At 44.7% G+C, this 18898-nt stretch overlaps 1 protein-coding gene across 1 annotated transcript in view; it reads left to right on the top strand.

The window, feature by feature from the left end:
• Positions 1-11055, top strand: part of LOC144095462 (uncharacterized) — a 52736-nt gene extending 41681 nt beyond the window's left edge. The window contains exons 4-10 of the mRNA XM_077629192.1: positions 2396-2499; positions 4911-5108; positions 6362-6715; positions 7194-7423; positions 7864-8023; positions 8991-9087; positions 10844-11055. Of these exons, the coding sequence (XP_077485318.1) occupies positions 2396-2499; positions 4911-5108; positions 6362-6715; positions 7194-7423; positions 7864-8023; positions 8991-9087; positions 10844-10895 (1195 nt within the window). The 3' untranslated portion in view covers positions 10896-11055. The remainder of the gene's footprint in view (positions 1-2395; positions 2500-4910; positions 5109-6361; positions 6716-7193; positions 7424-7863; positions 8024-8990; positions 9088-10843) is intronic.
• Positions 11056-18898: the final 7843 nt, after the last annotated feature.

Genomic DNA, 18898 nt, shown 5'->3' with positions numbered 1-18898 from the left:
AGTCTTTCGGACGTATTAGACGGCTTGTATTGGAGAAGGCTCGAACACAGCTGTTTTTCAATCTTTGTTCCAGCCAGGATGCGTGGGGACATGTTTTGACCTTCCCTTGCCAATGCCTGCAAAATTTAAGACTTGACAATTCTGGGGTTTTCGTGGAAATCACGCCATTTTGGCCCCCAACTAATATATCGCAGTGAGCTGCTTTTGTACGGGAGCCTAAGGTGCTTCTACCTCTGTTTGCCGAGGGATGAGGGGTGCTGTGCGCTTATAGGGAGAGCACCATACCCCATACCCTTTGCAAACTCCCTTAGCTGCAGCAGCCTTTTCCAATTCACGCCACCATTTTTTCACAGTGCATGGTGCTGTGCGCCTGATAGGGAGAGCACCATACCCTTTGCAAGCTCCCTTAGCTGCAGCAGCCTTTTCAAATTCGCGCCACCATTTTTTCACAGCGCATGGTGCTGTGCGCCTGATAGGGAGAGCACTATACTCCATACCCTTTGCAAGCTCAATTAGCTGCAGCAGCCTTTTCCAATTCACGCCACCATTTTTTCACAGCGCATGGTGCTGTGCGCCTGATAGGGAGAGCACCATACCCCATACCCTTTGCAAGCTCCCTTAGCTGCAGCAGCCTTTTCCAATTCAAGCCACCATTTTTTCACAGCGCATGGTGCTGTGCGCCTGATAGGAAGAGCACCATACCCCATATCCTTTGCAAGCTCCCTTAGCTGCGGCAGCCTTTTCAAATTCGCGCCACCAGTTTTTCACTGCGCGTGGTGCTGTGCGCCTGGTACGGAGAGCACCATACCTCATATCCTTTGCAAGCTCCCTTAGCTGCGGCAGCCTTTTCAAATTCGCGCCACCATTTTTTCACTGCGCATGGTGCTGTGTGCCTGATAGGGAGAGCAGCATACTCCATACCCTTTGCAAGCTCCCTTAGCTGCAGCAGCCTTTTCAAATTCGCGCCACCATTTTTTCACAGCGCATGGTGCTGTGCGCCTGATAGGGAAAGCACCATACACCATACCCTTTGCAATCTCCCTTAGCTGCAGTAGCCTTTTCAAATTCGCGCCACCATTTTTTCACAGCGCATGGTGCTGTGCGCCTGATAGGGAGAGCACCATACTCCATACCCTTTGCAAGCTCCCTTAGCTGCATAAGCCTTTTCATATTCGCGCCATTATTTTTTCACTGCGCATGGTGCTGTGCGCCTGATAGGGAGACCACCATACTGCATACCCTTTGAAAGCTCCCTTAGCTGCAGCAGCCCTTTCAAATTCGCGCCACCATTTTTTCACAGCGCATGGTGCTGTGCGCCTGATAGGGAGAGCGCCATACTGCATACCCTTTGAAAGCTCCCTTAGCTCCATAAGCCTTTTCATATTCGCGCCATTATTTTTTCACAGCGCATGGTGCTGTGCGCCTGTTAGGGAGAGCACTATGCTCCATACCCTTTGCAAGCTCCCCTAGCTGCAGCAGCCTTTTCAAATTCGCACCACCATTTTTTCACAGCGCATGGTGCTGTGCGCCTGATAGGGAGAGCGCCATACTCCATACCCTTTGCAAGCTCCCTTAGCTGCAGCAGCCTTTTCAAATTCGCGCCACCATTTTTTCACAGCGCATGGTGCTGTGCGCCTGATAGGGAGATCACCATCCCTAGTAGCACAAAATGTCGCCTCAACGTTGCTACAATACTGCCAATGTTTTCTAATGTTGTGCAACATACTACAACGTTGTAGCAATGTGTCCATAAGTTGGTTAAAATAACACACTATCTGCCAATGTTGCAGTCACATTATCAGAAGTTGGTTAGCATAACATACCATCTGTCATCGTTCGAACAACATCGCAGAGCAACGTTGCGCCATTACACACGTAAACAACATTAGAATCCATGCCTGCACTCCGTGATTGTGCGTGTGTGTGTGTATATATATATATATATATATAATGTGCCGTCAAGTTGCATGCACACTGCGAAAGACACTTTTCTTCACACCCTGCTTTCTTGCACTGAGAACGGAGGTTTGTTTGGTAAACTCGTCAAGAAATTCGCGGAAGCCATATGAATCACTCGAAACCGGAACCTGTTCTTTTTTTTTCTAAAAGTTAATTGACTTAACAAAAAGATTTTGTTACTTCGATGCATTTCTAAGCACCTAGACTTAATTGTGTCATATTTTTTTAAGATATACTTTCTGCGTTTGCATAAAAAAACCACTGGAAAAAAGCACTGAGTGGAGATCAGTGAAAAAAACGACTAGCTAGTCAGTCTAATCACCAGCGACATCATCAATAGTGATTTCCCGCCATGTTTCCCGCCTAAATAGCTCTATGCCGCCAAACATCATGTCTGTCCGCGGTGGAAGTGTGCCGGCGAATAACTAACGGTGAGTGCCTTTGCTGATATTTATTCACCTTCATTGTACCAGTGGTGGGAACTTTCATTGCTTCAGTGTAGCAAAGCGGAGGCACATTTTTCTGTGCTAACGTGTTATGGTACGTCGGTGTTTTAGTGTCGCGAAATAGCGTGCACTCACTTTTCTGTACTAACGCGTTATGGTCAGGAATATTGTTCACTGTCAAAATGAAGAGAGTCAAGAACTCATTCAGCGATGTCAGCAACCGACAGAGGCGACGGAGAATGGCTAGTGCCATCGAGAAAGAGCTGGAAAATGCCGACGAGAGCGATCAGGGTGAAGTTACTGATAGCAGTGGGTCAGTTAGCGACATTACGGAAGGTTTTGTAGACTCTGAAGTACAGGTAAGACCTGGAGGTTCAAGTGGAAGTTCTCTGCAGAATTCAGCACCTTCAGCTGACCAATTCGCTGCATGCAGCGACTTTGGCGCGAGCACGGTCGGCGGCCGCTATGACTCCTCGGACATGAGCTTTGCTGAGCTCGACACATCTGAAGCGGAGAGTGTGTCATCTCACGTTGGCAGCAGTCAGGACACAAATGCGTCTAGCGTATTGCCTTCCGATACCTCACCGTCTCTCGAGCGCGATCTGCGAACATGGGCCCTCGAGAATAACGTACCTGCCTCGCACCTAAATTCACTGCTGAAAATTCTCAGTGCTTACCATCCTGAACTACCGCTGGATGCCAGAACACTCTTGAAGACGCAGAGGAAGACGGAGCTTGTGTCCATGTGTGGCGGCCAGTACCACTACTTAGGAGTGACGCCCAACCTGATTGACCATATTTCCAATCATGTTCCGGAAGGGTTGGACACACTGTCCTTAGTTGTAAATGTAGACGGCCTCCCTATTTCTCGCAGCTCTCGGCGACAGTTCTGGCCTATACTTGTACTGGTCAGAGAAAGTTCAAACCATTCTCCTTTCATTGCTGCACTCTTTGAGGGAGATGGCAAACCTGAGGACTTGAACTTATATTTGAAGGACTTCGTTAGTGAAATGATGGGGCTGCTAGAGAGTGGACTTGTGTACTGTGGCAGGTCATTTACAGTGAGGCTCCATGCTTTCATCTGTGATGCCCCTGCAAGAGCTTATATCAAATGCATAAAAGGGCATGCAGCATACTTTGGCTGTGAAAAGTGTGTGCAAAAGGGCACATACTCCGAGTTGGACAGGAAGGTCATTTTCACTGAACATGACAGCCCTTTGCGCACAGACGAAAGCTTTAAGAACCAGGTGCACAGTGATCATCACCGGGGTCAGTCCCCTCTTCAGTGCCTGGGAATTGGCCTTGTTAGCCAATTTCCACTGGATTACATGCACATGGTATGTCTAGGCGTCATGAAAAGGCTGCTTGTGCAGCACTGGACATCTACGAGGCCTTGCTTTTCTAAGATGAATCATGCATCGAAGCTGAGTGTTTCTGGGAGGCTGGAAAATTTTGCTTCCTTTGCTCCTAGTGATATGAAAAGAAGACCACGAGGACTTCGCTTTTTAGGGCAGTGGAAAGCGGTAGAATTCAGGAATTTTCTGATATACTATGGTCCTGTTGCACTGAAAGGAAATTTGGAAGAAAAATACTTCAAGCACTTCATGAAACTCAGCATTGCCATTACCATTCTTGTCTGCCCAAAGCACAGCATGGTTCATGCAAATACTGCCGAACGTCTTCTTCATGAATTCGTTACTGAAGCTGGGTCATTGTATGGCAAAGGCATTTATGTCTACAATCTTCACTCTCTTTGGCATATCACTGATGATGTTCGAAGGTTTGGCCCTCTGAATGAGTTTTCAGCCTTTCCTTTTGAGAACTTCCTCTATCAAGTCAAACTGCTGCTGAAATCACATGCGCGTGCTCTTCAGCAAGTTATTCGACGCCTCAGTGAGAGGAGGAGTGTGAGCCAAGCAAGCTCATGTTCACTGGATGTGCCAGTTAAACTGTCTGGACAGCACTGTGATGGATCAGCTGTGCCTCCAGGATTTGAAGGCATACAGTACTCCATGCTGGAAACGAAGGACACAGTGTTGAAACTCGGCAAACGTGACAACTGCGTTCGCTTGAAAAATGGTCACATTGCTTTAATAACTAACTTTTTGTGCTCGTCAGGAAGTATTTACATCTGTGGGCATTTTTTCACAACTTTAGGCAACCTTTTTCTGAACCCTCTTCCATCATCAGAATTGATGATTGTCTCTGCAAAAGGACTTTCGCGGAATATTTCAGTTTGGAATGTGGATGACATTCAGCATAAGTGTGTGTGCCTCCCAAATGGACCAAATTCATATGCAGTTTTCCCTCTTCTGCACGCATGCAAAAGTGCCTAAATCTGAAGAGGATATCAGGAAGGGGTAGACACTTATTACAAATGTATTTTAAAGCTCCATCAGCGTGCAAGAATTGCAGCTTTCTTGATAACATTTGGTGTTTTAGCATGTTATTTGTACTTTTGGTTTGGGGGTTTCAAGATTTGTGTTTTTTAATGTGTGCTTTCAGGTTCTAAATTGTTCAGCGTTGTACATTTCCAAGATCAGGAGGAAGTTTCTGTCGTTCCATCTTCATGGATAATTGCCGAAAATACTGTTGCGTGGCCGCCTCACAAAAATTCGCGCAGAATAAATGAGGCAGTACAGAGCAATGAAAAGCCATCTGACCATTGGAAGAAGTACAGATGTAGAGTGTTGTGGACTTGTGGTAAGCACTATTTGAAATACTTGTAAGCATCATACGTATGTTAGTTACACACTCAAAATGGGATTATTTTTATGCCTGTAGCCTAGCCTGAAATATTCTCAGGTAGGCTTCACAGAAATATACAATTTTAGTAATTCTGTGTGTACAGCTGCTGATCAGTGCAAATCTGGGTAGCATAGGCTGTAGTGTCACAATTCTGTAGCTTGTACATAGCTATGTGTGTCAACGTGTGTAGAATGAAAGAACCCCGCAGTTGGTGAGGCCAAGGAAAGCGCAGGTTTTTTTTAAATTTTGGTTCTTGCTATAGACCAGAATTAGTGCTTTAATCATTTTGGAAAGAAAGGTGATTAACTACAAAGTACAAGGAAAAACAACACGCCTATAGTGGGAACCGAACGCACGACCTGTGAATATCGTGTCCGTTGCTTTTCCGAGAGCTACATCAACGACTGTCCAACCTGCTACTTGTTTGGGTATTAATGCTGCCTGTAAACAAACCTTGAGAGTGTTAGCAGTGCCACCCTTCTCCTTAGCAGTGGACATGGAACGTCTTGTGTTACTGCCAGCTTCATGTAGAGCGTGATCGACAGAGAGGGCGGAAACTGTGCGAGAACCCTCTTATGCTGCCTATGGCTTCAAGACTGCCAGAATCGAGACCCTCGTTAGCTATTAGCAGGGAACTGAAAGAAGGGTGGTGCTGGTGAACACTCTCGAGGTTTGTTTACAGGCAACATTAATACCCTAAAGAGTAGCAAGAGCCGTTGATGTGGCTCAGTTGGAAGAGCACTCAACGTGATATTCGGAGGTCGTGGGTTTGGTTCCCACCACTGGCGTGTTGTTTTTCCTTCTACTTTGTGGTTAATTACCTTTGTTTCCAAAATGATTACAGCACTAATTCTGGTCTATAGCAAAAACCAAAATTTAAAAAGAAATCCCCTACGCTTTCCTTGGCCTTGCCAACTGTTGGTTTGTTTCATTCATGTTTCATAACGAGCCCCTCATTTCCCTTCCACTTCCCCGCTAAAAGCGTGTGTAGAACTGATTATAGGTTACCTGCTTTTTTCTATATTATGATTTTTGGTATTTAGTCATTTAGCTTTCAGTTTATATTACTCTGAAAGTTGACAAGTAAAGGCTACTTACTGTACTGTCATTTAAGCCAGTATTTTTTAGTATCTAGGTTTTTTGTATTCTTTGCAAGATGACAAAGCATTTGGTGATATTTTGATTTTGCACTGTTTAATGGTTACTAGATAACTACGATCTGGCAAGAAAGAAGGAATTACAAGCTACGCTGACATCTGACCTGGGTTCTGAACCTGAAAATGTGCGGCAGAAAAGGAAGAGGAGGCCAGTGCAACGCCTGATTTCTTCGGATAAAAGTGACAGTGAAGGAAATACTTATGATGTGCCTTTTGCAGACTTGCCACATCCAAGCCCTATTTTTGTTCCACAGCCACCGCCGCCGAAAATAGCTAAATCCAAGGAGCATGCCTTATCTCCACTAGCGGCTACAGCTTCTTCAATCAGACGGTCTCCTGCGACCATCTTGCAGCAACCTACCGAAGACAGTCAAGCACCCCAGCAAGGCAAATCACATAGAAACTGTGAGTGCTGCAGTCATTATTCATAAATTATGTGATAATGTGCACATCATATGATCATAATACCATTGCAAATCTGATAACTTGCTTGCCTTAGCAGCAGGAGTGTTTATCACAATTGCATATATGCAGAATGATAGCATCATGGAGGTTCATTTCAAGGCAGTCTTGAGAGCACAGTAGATAAACAGATGTAACTTAATACATAATAAACTTACATCTGCAGTGGCATATTTTTGACGTAGTATGTGTCAGGGCATTGCTTTAAAGTTACAATGTGCTTGTCAACAAAGAATGTTTGCTTAATGATAATGATCAGGCAGCCCCTAATTTTCATGATTTGTCACTGCAGTGTTTGTGTTCCTTAACTCTTTACAGGCATTCTGAGCACTTTAGAAATTCGCTTAGCAAATATTAATGAGCTTCCAGTGATGGTAATGTTCTGTTTTTCTAATGGAGATTTGTTGTTCACATCTTTTAGCATTGCAGCTGAAGACCATCAGAATGCTGAAGGAAATGAAAGTCTTGATGAATGAGCAGCTGAAAATACTTAAGAACCTACAGAACACCATCGTGCTGCATTTGCAGCCATCGACAGCAGCAGCAGAACCCGTGGATAGCACTGTTCTCGACTTGCTTCCTCTTTCAACGCACTCAAGCCTTGAACAACTTGAGCAGCACCTCTGTGTTGCAAAAAAGAGATCTGACCTAGTGAGTGCAGCATTGAAATCACTTGTAAATGATGTTCCTAACCATTTATAACTCAGATGAACAACTGTTAAGTATTGCAAAGTCACAGTGGCATTTGAACTTGAATGTGTAGTCAGTAGTCCTATACTGCAATAGTTTATTACAAGCTTCCTTGGTTTTAGAAGCATGGTCCATGATGAAAAAGGGGGGGGGGGGCCGCAAACAAAACGGAGACAAGGAAAGGAGACAACAGGGCGCTCGTCCTGTTGTCTTCTTTCCTTGTCTCCGTTTTGTTTGCGGCCCCCCCCCTTTTTCATCATGAGCAGCTTCCAACTCATCCAACCTTCCATTCCGTAGAAGCATAGTGCTAGAGTCATTAGCCTTTAGGTTTTTTCGCAATTCTTAAATACCCTTTCTTTTTGTTGTCACTATTTCACCATTGTGCACGTTTCTATTTTAAGGTGGCACACCTCTCACTCATAGGGGGATCATCACTTGAAGATGGCTTACGTCAGGTTATGAAAAAGTGCATTTGTGACAGCTTGGCACGAGACTTCTCGCTGACCGGAAGAAAAGGGAAGCGGTCATTTATTGGCCTTCAGCTGCTTCTTGTCGTAACAGGTACTCTTTGCTCTACTTTTATTTATGTGCTCTGGGCAAATGTTTAATATTTCCCAGTCTGTCGGCTCAGAATTTTAACAACCACAGTCTACTCATGCATCTGTACACAAAACTATTTGGCATGTCAGTTATTACTGGCACAAAACCTTGTGAGTTGTTTACATAGCTCTGTTATCTAATCTGTGGCATCTTGTTGTGAAGAATGAGTCTGTACATTGCAGCTTGCTAGTATAAAAAGAGCAAACAAATGAAGTTAGAATGTGTTCTCATAGGGCTTACCTGCATTTAATGATAGCAGCCTTGGGGTCTAGGTCGTCTGGTCTTTCATGTATCCAAAAAAAATATAAGGAATCTTTTTTCGTGTGAAACAAACGTGCCTAGAGCATGTCTACATGCTGTTTATGTTGCTTTATTGCATCTGCCAAAAATCATGCTAGAAATGTGCAGGTCACTTCACATGAGGCATGCAAATTAGTTCTGTATGTAGGGATGTCACACTGCACACTGTCTTCCTTTTAGCAAATGCACTCGCCTCATGTTGGCTGCCACTGCTTTACCAGAATGATCACAAACTTTCTACCTAAGTGCATGTACAGTTGCTGTTATATTTGCTACAAGCATGCAAAACCAGGTTCACCTTATAGTGTTCCAAAATAGGCGTGTTATTGATGAAAAATTTTCATGAAAAAAAATTGCACACAGTATGTTTTGCTGCCATTGAGCAGTATAGGCATATTGTGGACAGAAAACACCATTCTGAGCACTCAGTAAGTAGCTTTGATATTAGAGTAAAATAAATTGTTTGTTTCTGACTGTTTCTTAACGCTTTACATTTCTGAATAGTATGTTTTCTTTTGAAAGTGGCCAAAATTGGACCATTGTAATACTCAACTGTGCAAGTATTTGTAATGGAGTGCAAGTACTCCAGAGGTCTCTGGAAGCAATTAAATTGTGCTATTTCTTGCAGAGACACTTCGAAGCTCATTTCCGAAAGCAACGGACTGCCAGATTCAGATGTGCGTAGCAGAATGGCTGCGGTATGCTCCTTCTAGATGCAAAAAGCGGTATGAAATTTTTTTCAGTTTTTTTCTTTTTCATAGCTCCTTACAGCAAATTAAGATAAATGCTGGCGTTTGCACATTTCTTTAGAGTTCTACCACACTGTATGGTTTCACAAATTCTGCCTCTCTGTCGTTGCTTTTTCTTAAGAATAGTTCTAGGGCTTATTGCCTTCACCTTATAATCATTTGTATGCAGTAAGGTTTAATAATTTAAACTTCAGAGGCTGGAAAAAAATATCTGACTTATTAGAAGTTTGAATTATCCAATAAGCTAAAAAAATTTACAAGAACTGCTTGCATCAAAATATATTTATTTGGTAAAAGACTTGGAAATGGTCACCTGCTGGAGAACAGCATGACAATAGCAATTTTTTGCATTTGCATTTATGCTGTGTCGTGCGCACACTATGGAGAGCATGAGTGCAAAACTGCTCTAAAATGGTGCAAGTCTCAAAGGAGCTTCACCTAGTTTGAGGAGGCTTGACTGCACAGCATCTGGCTGGCACTTAAACACACAGTGTCGGTGTAATGAAAGAACCATGCGGGTGGAAGCAAGGGAAATAATCAATGCCACCAACATGGCTGTCGGTGAGCATCCAAAATGGCATGCAGCTAGGCTTGGTTGGCTTGCTGATGCGCAGCCAGCAGCCGAAGCTCTTAAAAGTGAAGCCGAAATTAAGTGTTTGGCATACTTTGGGTCATAATTAAGGCCATCCATTTGTCACTCTTGCTGTTGTGCATATCTCAGAGATACATAGTCATCTCTGCAGAATGCAGTTCATGATTGAAAAAAGCCATTTTCACAATCAGTTCTGTGTGAATAATACCTAAATGTGACCTGCTTTTGGGATCCCATTGGGATTAATCATTGCGAGACCTGTAATGCCTGAATTGGCAAGCATTCGAGACATAGTAGATGGGTGTTGGCTGTGGGGCAGTGCTGACAATTTGAATTACTCAGATATTTGAATTAATGGGGGTTGAAATAATGAGCTTTTACTGTAGTTGCATGTCTTGAAGGTCATGCGGAGCAGAGGAGGCAGCCGCCGCATTGCTTGTCATGGCACTGGCTAATTATTGAGCTTCCACTATATGCTGCTTACCCACTTGCCACACAGCATGAAGAAGTAATTGCTTGTGAATGGTCTGCATAAGTAATAGAGAAGTCGAAAAGTCATGCTGTTTTATATTAAGACAAACTTTTCGCGAAGCAGACGTTTCATGACAGGCTGTTTAAAAGAATGACAGAGTGTATGTTGTTCTCGTTCAAACAACAAATAGAGGCTATTCGTGTTTTCTTTTCTCTTGCTGTCACCTCTTTGCGGCATTCATGTTGGACCAAAAGAACCCAAGCTGCAAGCTCATTTAAGCCATGCACCAGACTGAAGGGTGTGTGCATACTTCCTAAAGGCCGCAAATACACTGAACATTTCTTGTATTTCTTTCTGTGGCATTACCAACAGTACATTCTGTCAATGGTATTTAACAGGGCATATTTAGTTGTAAAGAAAATGTAAACATGCTCTTGCTGTTTACATTTGAATCCACGTTTTGCAGCATGGTCAGAAAAGTAAATTTATGGTGACTTTCAAAGGCTATTATATATATTGTGGTATATGTTGCACCTCAAGTGCTTAATGATAAAGCTAGTTTTCTCTGGTTACCTTTCAGAGCTTAAAATGAGGTATACGTGTTAATTCTTGGTGTCACAGAAAGCATCATTTCTTTCAAGAAGCAGCTTGTTTCCTTTATGTTTCAGGGAGATCGCCAGATTGGTAAGGGCTGAAGCTGACATGGAACCAGTGGAATGAAGAGCAGTACATCAATGTTAAGGTTTATGCAGGCAATGTTGCTACCTCTATTCCTTAGCAGCACTATATAACTGGTGTGATGAAACTGTTATTGCCGATAAGATTTGTTATTACTGTTCATGTACTGTTTATTGTTTCTGCTTCACTGTGCTTTCTGGAAGCAGGCTTGCATCTTTTTATTCATGAAACATTGATCACAAGTTTTCTAAGTGTGCTCACTGCCTCGAGTCCCTGGCAGCAATATTTACCTGGTGTGGTCAACTGGTATCATTACAGCATTTATTTGTTATTACCACTTCATGCTGTGCTGTCTGTATGCTGTTCATTGTTTAAGCCAGCTTTGTTTAGATTTTTTATCAATGTGCCTACTTGCTATCACTACCTTTAGTTCCTGCCAGCAATATTTCATTGTTGTGGTGAATCAGTGTTGTTGCAGTTAATGTTTACTGTTTTTATTTCACGCTGCACTATTCGCATACTAATCCGTTGTTTCTGTCTGCTCTGCCACGTGCAGGCAAGTTTGTATTCTTTTCATAAAAGAAGAATCTTAATTGTTCTCTTTGTATGTGCTGCTAGTCGCTGCCTCTAGTCTTTAGAAGCAATATTTAACCGGTGTAGTGAACTGGTATCATTGCAATATTTATTTATTATTACCCCTTTATACTATGCTGTTTGTGTGCTTTTTATTGCTTTTCTTTTAAACCAAGCTTGTATCTTTCTTTTTTTTCACTTTTTTAGCAACCTGGGCAGTTAAAACAGTAATATTTTGTCTGATGACTTTGCACATTGAACATTTTAACATACTGTCAAGAACAAAAGTGGCGTATGCCACTCAGTGGCCGATAGAGCCTTGCAAAGCTGCATTGCCAAGCTATCTGCCAGTAGCGTCTGGAATGAGATAACTGTTGGGGAGCTCTTTGTGTAGGATAGTGACATGCTGGCTGGCAGGTAAAAAAAGGGTCCTCATCATTTTTATTGGTCCGAAACACCGCCCGAGGACGGTGCAGTGATGTAGTTGTCTGGCTCTACTGGCCCCGTCCCCTGCACTCGTGCTTCCTACACTACATCACCATCAAACTCACTGTAGTAAAGCAGTCAGAATTTCATGCTTCAGCAATTTTATTGCTTTCTGTTTGAATTGATCATTGCTTATACTGTTCTTGTTATCAGTATTTTGAAATGCCAGTAGCTTCTCGGACTCACACTTGGTGTTGAGAAATTTTGCCATGCTTTGTTTCCTAGTGAATGTAGCATTGTGATTGGAGCTGTATTAGGCATATGTCTACAACATGGCAAATTGCTACCAAGCTACATTTTGCCAGCTTCAATGCATGGTTTGTTTACCGTAACCTGTATTTGTAATGGTTCTGTCAGCCAGTGTCACCTTGAATTTTGCATTTCATTACTTGGTGTATGCATTGTTTTACCAGCACTTCTCATGCAACTAAATGAGAGCTTTAGTTTTACTGTGACGTCATCTTTTTCCTTGTGTTCTTCACCAGCTTTTAACTTTCAATGACACAGTTTGTTGGTATTGTTCTGATCTTTGTATTTGTTAAGTGCCAAACATTTTTTTTTAGTAATAAATATTTTTGTTTGTATGTCAGTCTTTCTCTGCTACAGCCCCGCCGGGGTGGTGCAGTGGTTAGGCGCTCGACTACTGTGCCCAAGGATGCGGGATCGAATCCTGGCTGCGGCGGCCGCTTTTCGATGGAGGCGAAATTCCAGAGGCCTGTGTGCTGTGCGGTGTCAGTGCGCGTTAAAGAACCCCAGGTGGTTGAAATTTCTGAAGCCCTTCATGCGGCCTCTCTCATAGCTCGAGATGCTTTGGGATGTTAAACCCCCACAAACCAAACCTTTCTCTGCTACAATTACACCTTGCTTGTCCCACTTTGTATGAAAGTGTGGTTGAGATCAGAAAAGCATTATTCATGCGTTTTATATTTCATAACTGACAGGAAAAACTTGTTCATGATAAATATATTTTTTTCCAGCAAAGTGTACTTTATATACCACCCTGCAGCTGTGGTTAGGGCACTTGGATGCTGATCCCGAAGATGTGGGCTCAATCCGAACTACAAGAGCCACATTCCGATGGAGGCAAAATGCAATGTCCTATGTACTGCGCAATGTCAGTGCACATTAAAGAACTTCGGGTGGTTGAAATTATGCAGGGAACTCAACTATGGCGTCTCTTATAGCCCAAGCACCTTTTTAAACTAGCTATTATTTTACTGCTTCCTGCCATTTTACTGAGAACACTGCATTATGTAAAAAGAACTGCCCTAAAAAAGAATACTAAACTGCAGCTACAATGTTTCTACATGCCCTCCTTTAGTCTTGTCTTTTAGTGCAGCATATTTTATGGAACTTCGTCTAGTATGAACTGCATGTGTGCTGCACAAGCATGTCCCCTGAATGTTGTGGCGACGTGACTAATGTTTGATTTTAATGTTTTGTGAATGTGGATGAAACTTTGCTGCAATGTTGTTGTACATATGCTAAATATCGATGCAATGTTGTAGACAACGTCGCAGCAATGTTTCTGTATGTATGTTGTCTTGACATGGCCAAAGGAGGACGCTAGCCACGTTGGTGCAACCTAAAAAGGTAATATTGGTACAATGTTTCAGCAACAATTTGTGCTACTAGGGATACTCCATACTCTTTGCAAGCTCCCTTAGCTGCAGCAGCCTTTTCCAATTCACGCCACCATTTTTTCATTGCGCATGGTGCTGTGCGCCTGATAGGGAGAGCACCATACTCCATACCCTTTGCAAGCTCCCTTAGCTGCATAAGCCTTTTCATATTCGCGCCATTATTTTTTCACTGCGCATGGTGCTGTGCGCCTGATAGCGAGACCACCATACTGCATACCCTTTGAAAGCTCCCTTAGCTGCAGCAGCCCTTTCAAATTCGCGCCACCATTTTTTCACAGCGCATGGTGCTGTGCGCCTGATAGGGAGAGCACCATACTCCATACCCTTTGCAAACTCCCTTAGCTGCAGCAGCCTTTTCAAATTCGCGCCACCATTTTTTCACAGCGCATGGTGCTGTGCGCCTGTTAGGGAGAGCACTATACTCCATACCCTTTGCAAGCTCCCCTAGCTGCAGCAGCCTTTTCAAATTCGCACCACCATTTTTTCACAGCGCATGGTGCTGTGTGCCTGATAGGGAGAGCAGCATACTCCATACCCTTTGCAAGCTCCCTTAGCTGCAGCAGCCTTTTCAAATTCGCGCCACCATTTTTTCACAGCGCATGGTGCTGTGCGCCTGATAGGGAAAGCACCATACACCATACCCTTTGCAATCTCCCTTAGCTGCAGCAGCCTTTTCAAATTCGCGCCACCATTTTTTCACAGCGCATGGTGCTGTGCGCCTGACAGGGAGAGCACCATACTCCATACCCTTTGCAAGCTCCCTTAGCTGCATAAGCCTTTCCATATTCGCGCCATTATTTTTTCACTGCGCATGGTGCTGTGCGCCTGATAGGGAGACCACCATACTGCATACCCTTTGAAAGCTCCCTTAGCTGCAGCAGCCCTTTCAAATTCGCGCCACCATTTTTTCACAGCGCATGGTGCTGTGCGCCTGATAGGGAGAGCGCCATACTGCATACCCTTTGAAAGCTCCCTTAGCTGCATAAGCCTTTTCATATTCGCGCCATTATTTTTTCACAGCGCATGGTGCTGTGCGCCTGTTAGGGAGAGCACTATGCTCCATACCCTTTGCAAGCTCCCCTAGCTGCAGCAGCCTTTTCAAATTCGCACCACCATTTTTTCACAGCGCATGGTGCTGTGCGCCTGATAGGGAGAGCGCCATACTCCATACCCTTTGCAAGCTCCCTTAGCTGCAGCAGCCTTTTCAAATTCGCGCCACCATTTTTTCACAGCGCATGGTGCTGTGCGCCTGATAGGGAGATCACCATACTCCATACTCTTTGCAAGCTCCCTTAGCTGCAGCAGCCTTTTCCAATTCACGCCACCATTTTTTCATTGCGCATGGTGCTGTGCGCCTGATAGGGAGAGCACCATACTCCATACCCTTTGCAAGCTCCCTTAGCTGCATAAGCCTTTTCATATTCGCGCCATTATTTTTTCACTGCGCATGGTGCTGTGCGCCTGATAGGGAGACCACCATACTGCATACCCTTTGAATGCTCCCTTAGCTGCAGCAGCCCTTTCAAATTCGCGCCACCATTTTTTCACAGCGCATGGTGCTGTGCGCCTGATAGGGAGAGCACCATACTCCATACCCTTTGCAAACTCCCTTAGCTGCAGCAGCCTTTTCAAATTCGCGCCACCATTTTTTCACAGCGCATGGTGCTGTGCGCCTGTTAGGGAGAGCACTATACTCCATACCCTTTGCAAGCTCCCCTAGCTGCAGCAGCCTTTTCAAATTCGCACCACCATTTTTTCACAGCGCATGGTGCTGTGCGCCTGATAGGGAGAGCGCCATACTCCATACCCTTTGCAAGCTCCCTTAGCTGCAGCAGCCTTTTCAAATTCGCGCCACCATTTTTTCACAGCGCATGGTGCTGTGCGCCTGATAGGGAGAACACCATACCCCATACCCTTTGCAAGCTCCCCTAGCTGCAGCAACCTTTTCCAATTCGCGCCACCATTTTTTCAAAACGGATGGTGCTGTGCGCCTGATAGAGAGCACACCATACTCAATACCCTTTGCAAGCTCCCTTACCTGCAGCAACCTTTTCCAATTCGCGCCACCATTTTTTCACAGCGGATGGTGCTGTGCGTATGATAGGGAGAGCACCATACCCCATACCCTTTGCAAGCTCCCTTAGCTGCAGCAACCTTTTCCAATTCGCGCCCCTCTAACAAAAGCGCCGGGGAACGGGGAGGCGTAATAGGTTCGAGGGTGCGAATTCCCTCTCAGCCCTGCACTCAGATTTTCTTATTTTTTCTTCTGGGAACATGGTCCTCTATACTGTGCTCAGTCCCATTTGTGCTCTTTTGTACTCTCGTCCTCCATCCCTGGCTACTTGGCTAATACAATAGCAGGTGTTCGGGACCAAAATGGCGGCCAGAATTTGCTGCCCACTATGTTTAACGGCCGTTTATATATCCAAAAAATGTTGCGGTTTTAGATATGCCGGTCTTTCATGCCATGTCGTAAAAAAAGCTAAGCCAAATACCGAAATTTCGTCCGCAACACTTCCTCGCTTTTCTTTTCTTGATTTTTAAGACGCAATTTTCATCCATATCGAACCTAGCGTTTGCGTTTTACAGGCGATGAAAATTGTATGGGAATTTTCGGTGAGGATTTGAAATATGCGCCAAATATAACATGCGACGTGGCTCGATCTCGCATCAGACTATTTTGTCGCTACTACACTCTGACACCAACTTTTTGATTTATTTATTGATCTATTTATTTATTTCGAATAATTTCAAGGCCCGAAGGCATTTCAGAAAGGAGTGGTAAGGTACATTAAAGTAAACAGTGCATGTTATACAATATTATTTTTCAAAATGGCAGAAAATTGAATAGTCTTGAAGTTGTAGATGTCAGAAATGGCAGCGATGGCGCTAGGAAGGTCGTTCCAGTCTGTGCCGGTTCTGAGAAAAAATGAATTATGCCTCCCTTTTTTGGAATCCACTGCGTTGCCCTTAAGGACCAGCGGTTGGCTTCCCTTTGCATTACATACCCTGACCAAACCCATTTCTTCCTTTTCATTCCTAAGTTAGTGGCGGGGATGTGACGCCAGGTCTGTCGTCTACCACTAGGACATCATTACTGCGGTCCCGCGGGTGTAATCGTCCCCGTGGCGTCTGTGGTGCGGGGCACGAGCAAGCCGTCGCACTACTACGTCGTGTGGGACGACTCCAGCTTTACGGTCGACGAGCTAGAGAAGCTGAGCTACTAGCTCTGCCATACGTACGCCCGCTGCGCGCGCAGCGTGAGCATCCCGGCGCCCGTCTATTACGCGCACCTGGCCGCGTACCGGGCCAAGAACCTCGTGGCGAGCATGGACGTGTCTTGCTTGAGCAGCGCCTCGTCCGAGGGCAGCGCCGACTCGGTCTCCAAGAGAGTACGTGGAGGACGTCAAGGTGCTCGACTCCCTCCAGGCTGCGATGTACTTCGTCTGAGGAGGACCGCTGCCGGGTGAGCGATGCACAAGAGTTCACTGAGCTGTCGTGACGTCACCGCGCCATACCTAAGCATGTCGTGGTGAATGTGTTGAACGTATCAAAGCGGCTCATGGGTTATTAGAGGTGTTGTGGACGGCTCCGCATTAGTCTTGGAACACCTGAGGGTTCCTTAGCGTGCACTTCCTTTGCATGGCTCACGGGGGTCTTCGCATAGCCACTGTGCCCTCACGGCGGATAAGTAATGTGAGCAATGTAGGTTATGTGCATAAGAACCAACGTCTCGACACGACGGCTCATTACCAAAAAGTTGCGCTATACAATGCCGTTAATTAAGGAACTTGAGTCTCGTTGGCAAACACAACATGGAAACGCCAGACCTAAAGCATGGACAGGCTTGTTGCCCACAGCTAATGCTGTCAAAGCTCGTACATAAAATAATTATGCGATGTTTCGACGAAATTTCGAACAAAGGTGACGTTTCTTTGGAGAGGCGTAGCAATCCCTACGGCGGCCTTATTGAAACAGTCTATGCTCTTTTGCCGCGGCAGCAATTACTTTAGCTTTGTCCTCCAAAACGACGGGCACCTTGCTGGTTTCTGCTTAGTTTTATTGCACCAAACGACGAAGCAAAACAAAGCACATGGGGCAGTGCAATAGAGGAGATGGTTAGAACTGAGCGCCGTAGAAATTGTAACGCCTCGCCAGCTGACACTGAACTCCCTAGGCACATCATGTGCTGTTGCGGTTTACCGGCAAATATTCTTCACTTTACAGGGCATCCTCTCTTGCCCTTCGTTAGCAACTCGCCGTTGGCTGTAACCACCAGGCTGTACCAAGAAATTTTTATTAGCTACAAAATTGATTTTTATACTTATGCCACGGCTGAATTTTTTGTGGTTGACACCTAGTTTAACGAAATCTTTCCTGCAGTTTCTGCCCTCAGTTAAACTTTAGGTTAAGAAATTCACAATTGACGTCACACAACGGTCACAGATACAATGAAATAAACTTCGCGAGGACCTAATTTTTCAAGTATTCATATTTCCTAAAAATTAGGCCAAAACGTCGACATAAAATTCGTGAATTTTTCTTGAAAGAAGCATGTTGTTCTTACCATCATTTCCTACATTCCTAGGAAACAGATTGAACGCCCTTTCAATTCTGCGTTACTCTGATTTTGTTTTCGAAATACCTGGCCTAGGTAATGTTCGAATGCCGTTTCACCCCTTGAATTCACGGTAAATTTCAGCGAGTCATGCCAGGTGTATGGGCTTCATCCGTTTTGCAATTACGTCTAGCATTATGCTCACTAGAGTATGCCCTGCTACACTGCTTGGTGTGCGGGCGCATCATACAAGCATGAAACTATCTCGTGGAAGAGGTAAGGGCCTGCCTCTTGCTCTTCTCGAAAGGTCGTGAATATTAACGCGATGGAGTTAAAAGGCCTCGTTCTCCAGAAGATCTGGTATTTGCGTGGTCGGCATCGGTGCCGTGAGCGAAAAGTCACGGGCATGGCTCTGGTAGGTTTTCTCCAGAAAGCAACCTGTATGAGGCAGGTGGGCCACCTACGTGACGTTAAGGGTTACGCTATCGCATCATACCTTTCAGGCGGTCCTAGTGTCCCCTTTAATTTTTCTTACCAATGACTGCCTGAAATCCGCGATTATTCGGAGGGCCCGGAGATAACGGTAGAGCTCACGTACGCAGCTATCCTCAACCTCATCAAAGGCAGAAGACGCAAATATCCCCAGCCACATCCTCTGCTAATAGAGTATGAAGCGACATGTTGGAGAAGACTCCAAACAGGAGCCTTCCACAACCTTCACATTCTACATAAGATGTATCCGGAGCAGTATAATTATACATGTTCGTGGTGCGGGGCAACCCCCA

This window comes from Amblyomma americanum, chromosome 6, assembly GCF_052857255.1.
Source record: "Amblyomma americanum isolate KBUSLIRL-KWMA chromosome 6, ASM5285725v1, whole genome shotgun sequence".
In the NCBI taxonomy this organism is placed as follows: Eukaryota; Metazoa; Arthropoda; class Arachnida; order Ixodida; family Ixodidae; genus Amblyomma; species Amblyomma americanum.
Note: the sequence above shows the minus strand (reverse complement) of the source record. Positions and strands in the feature narration are given on the sequence as shown.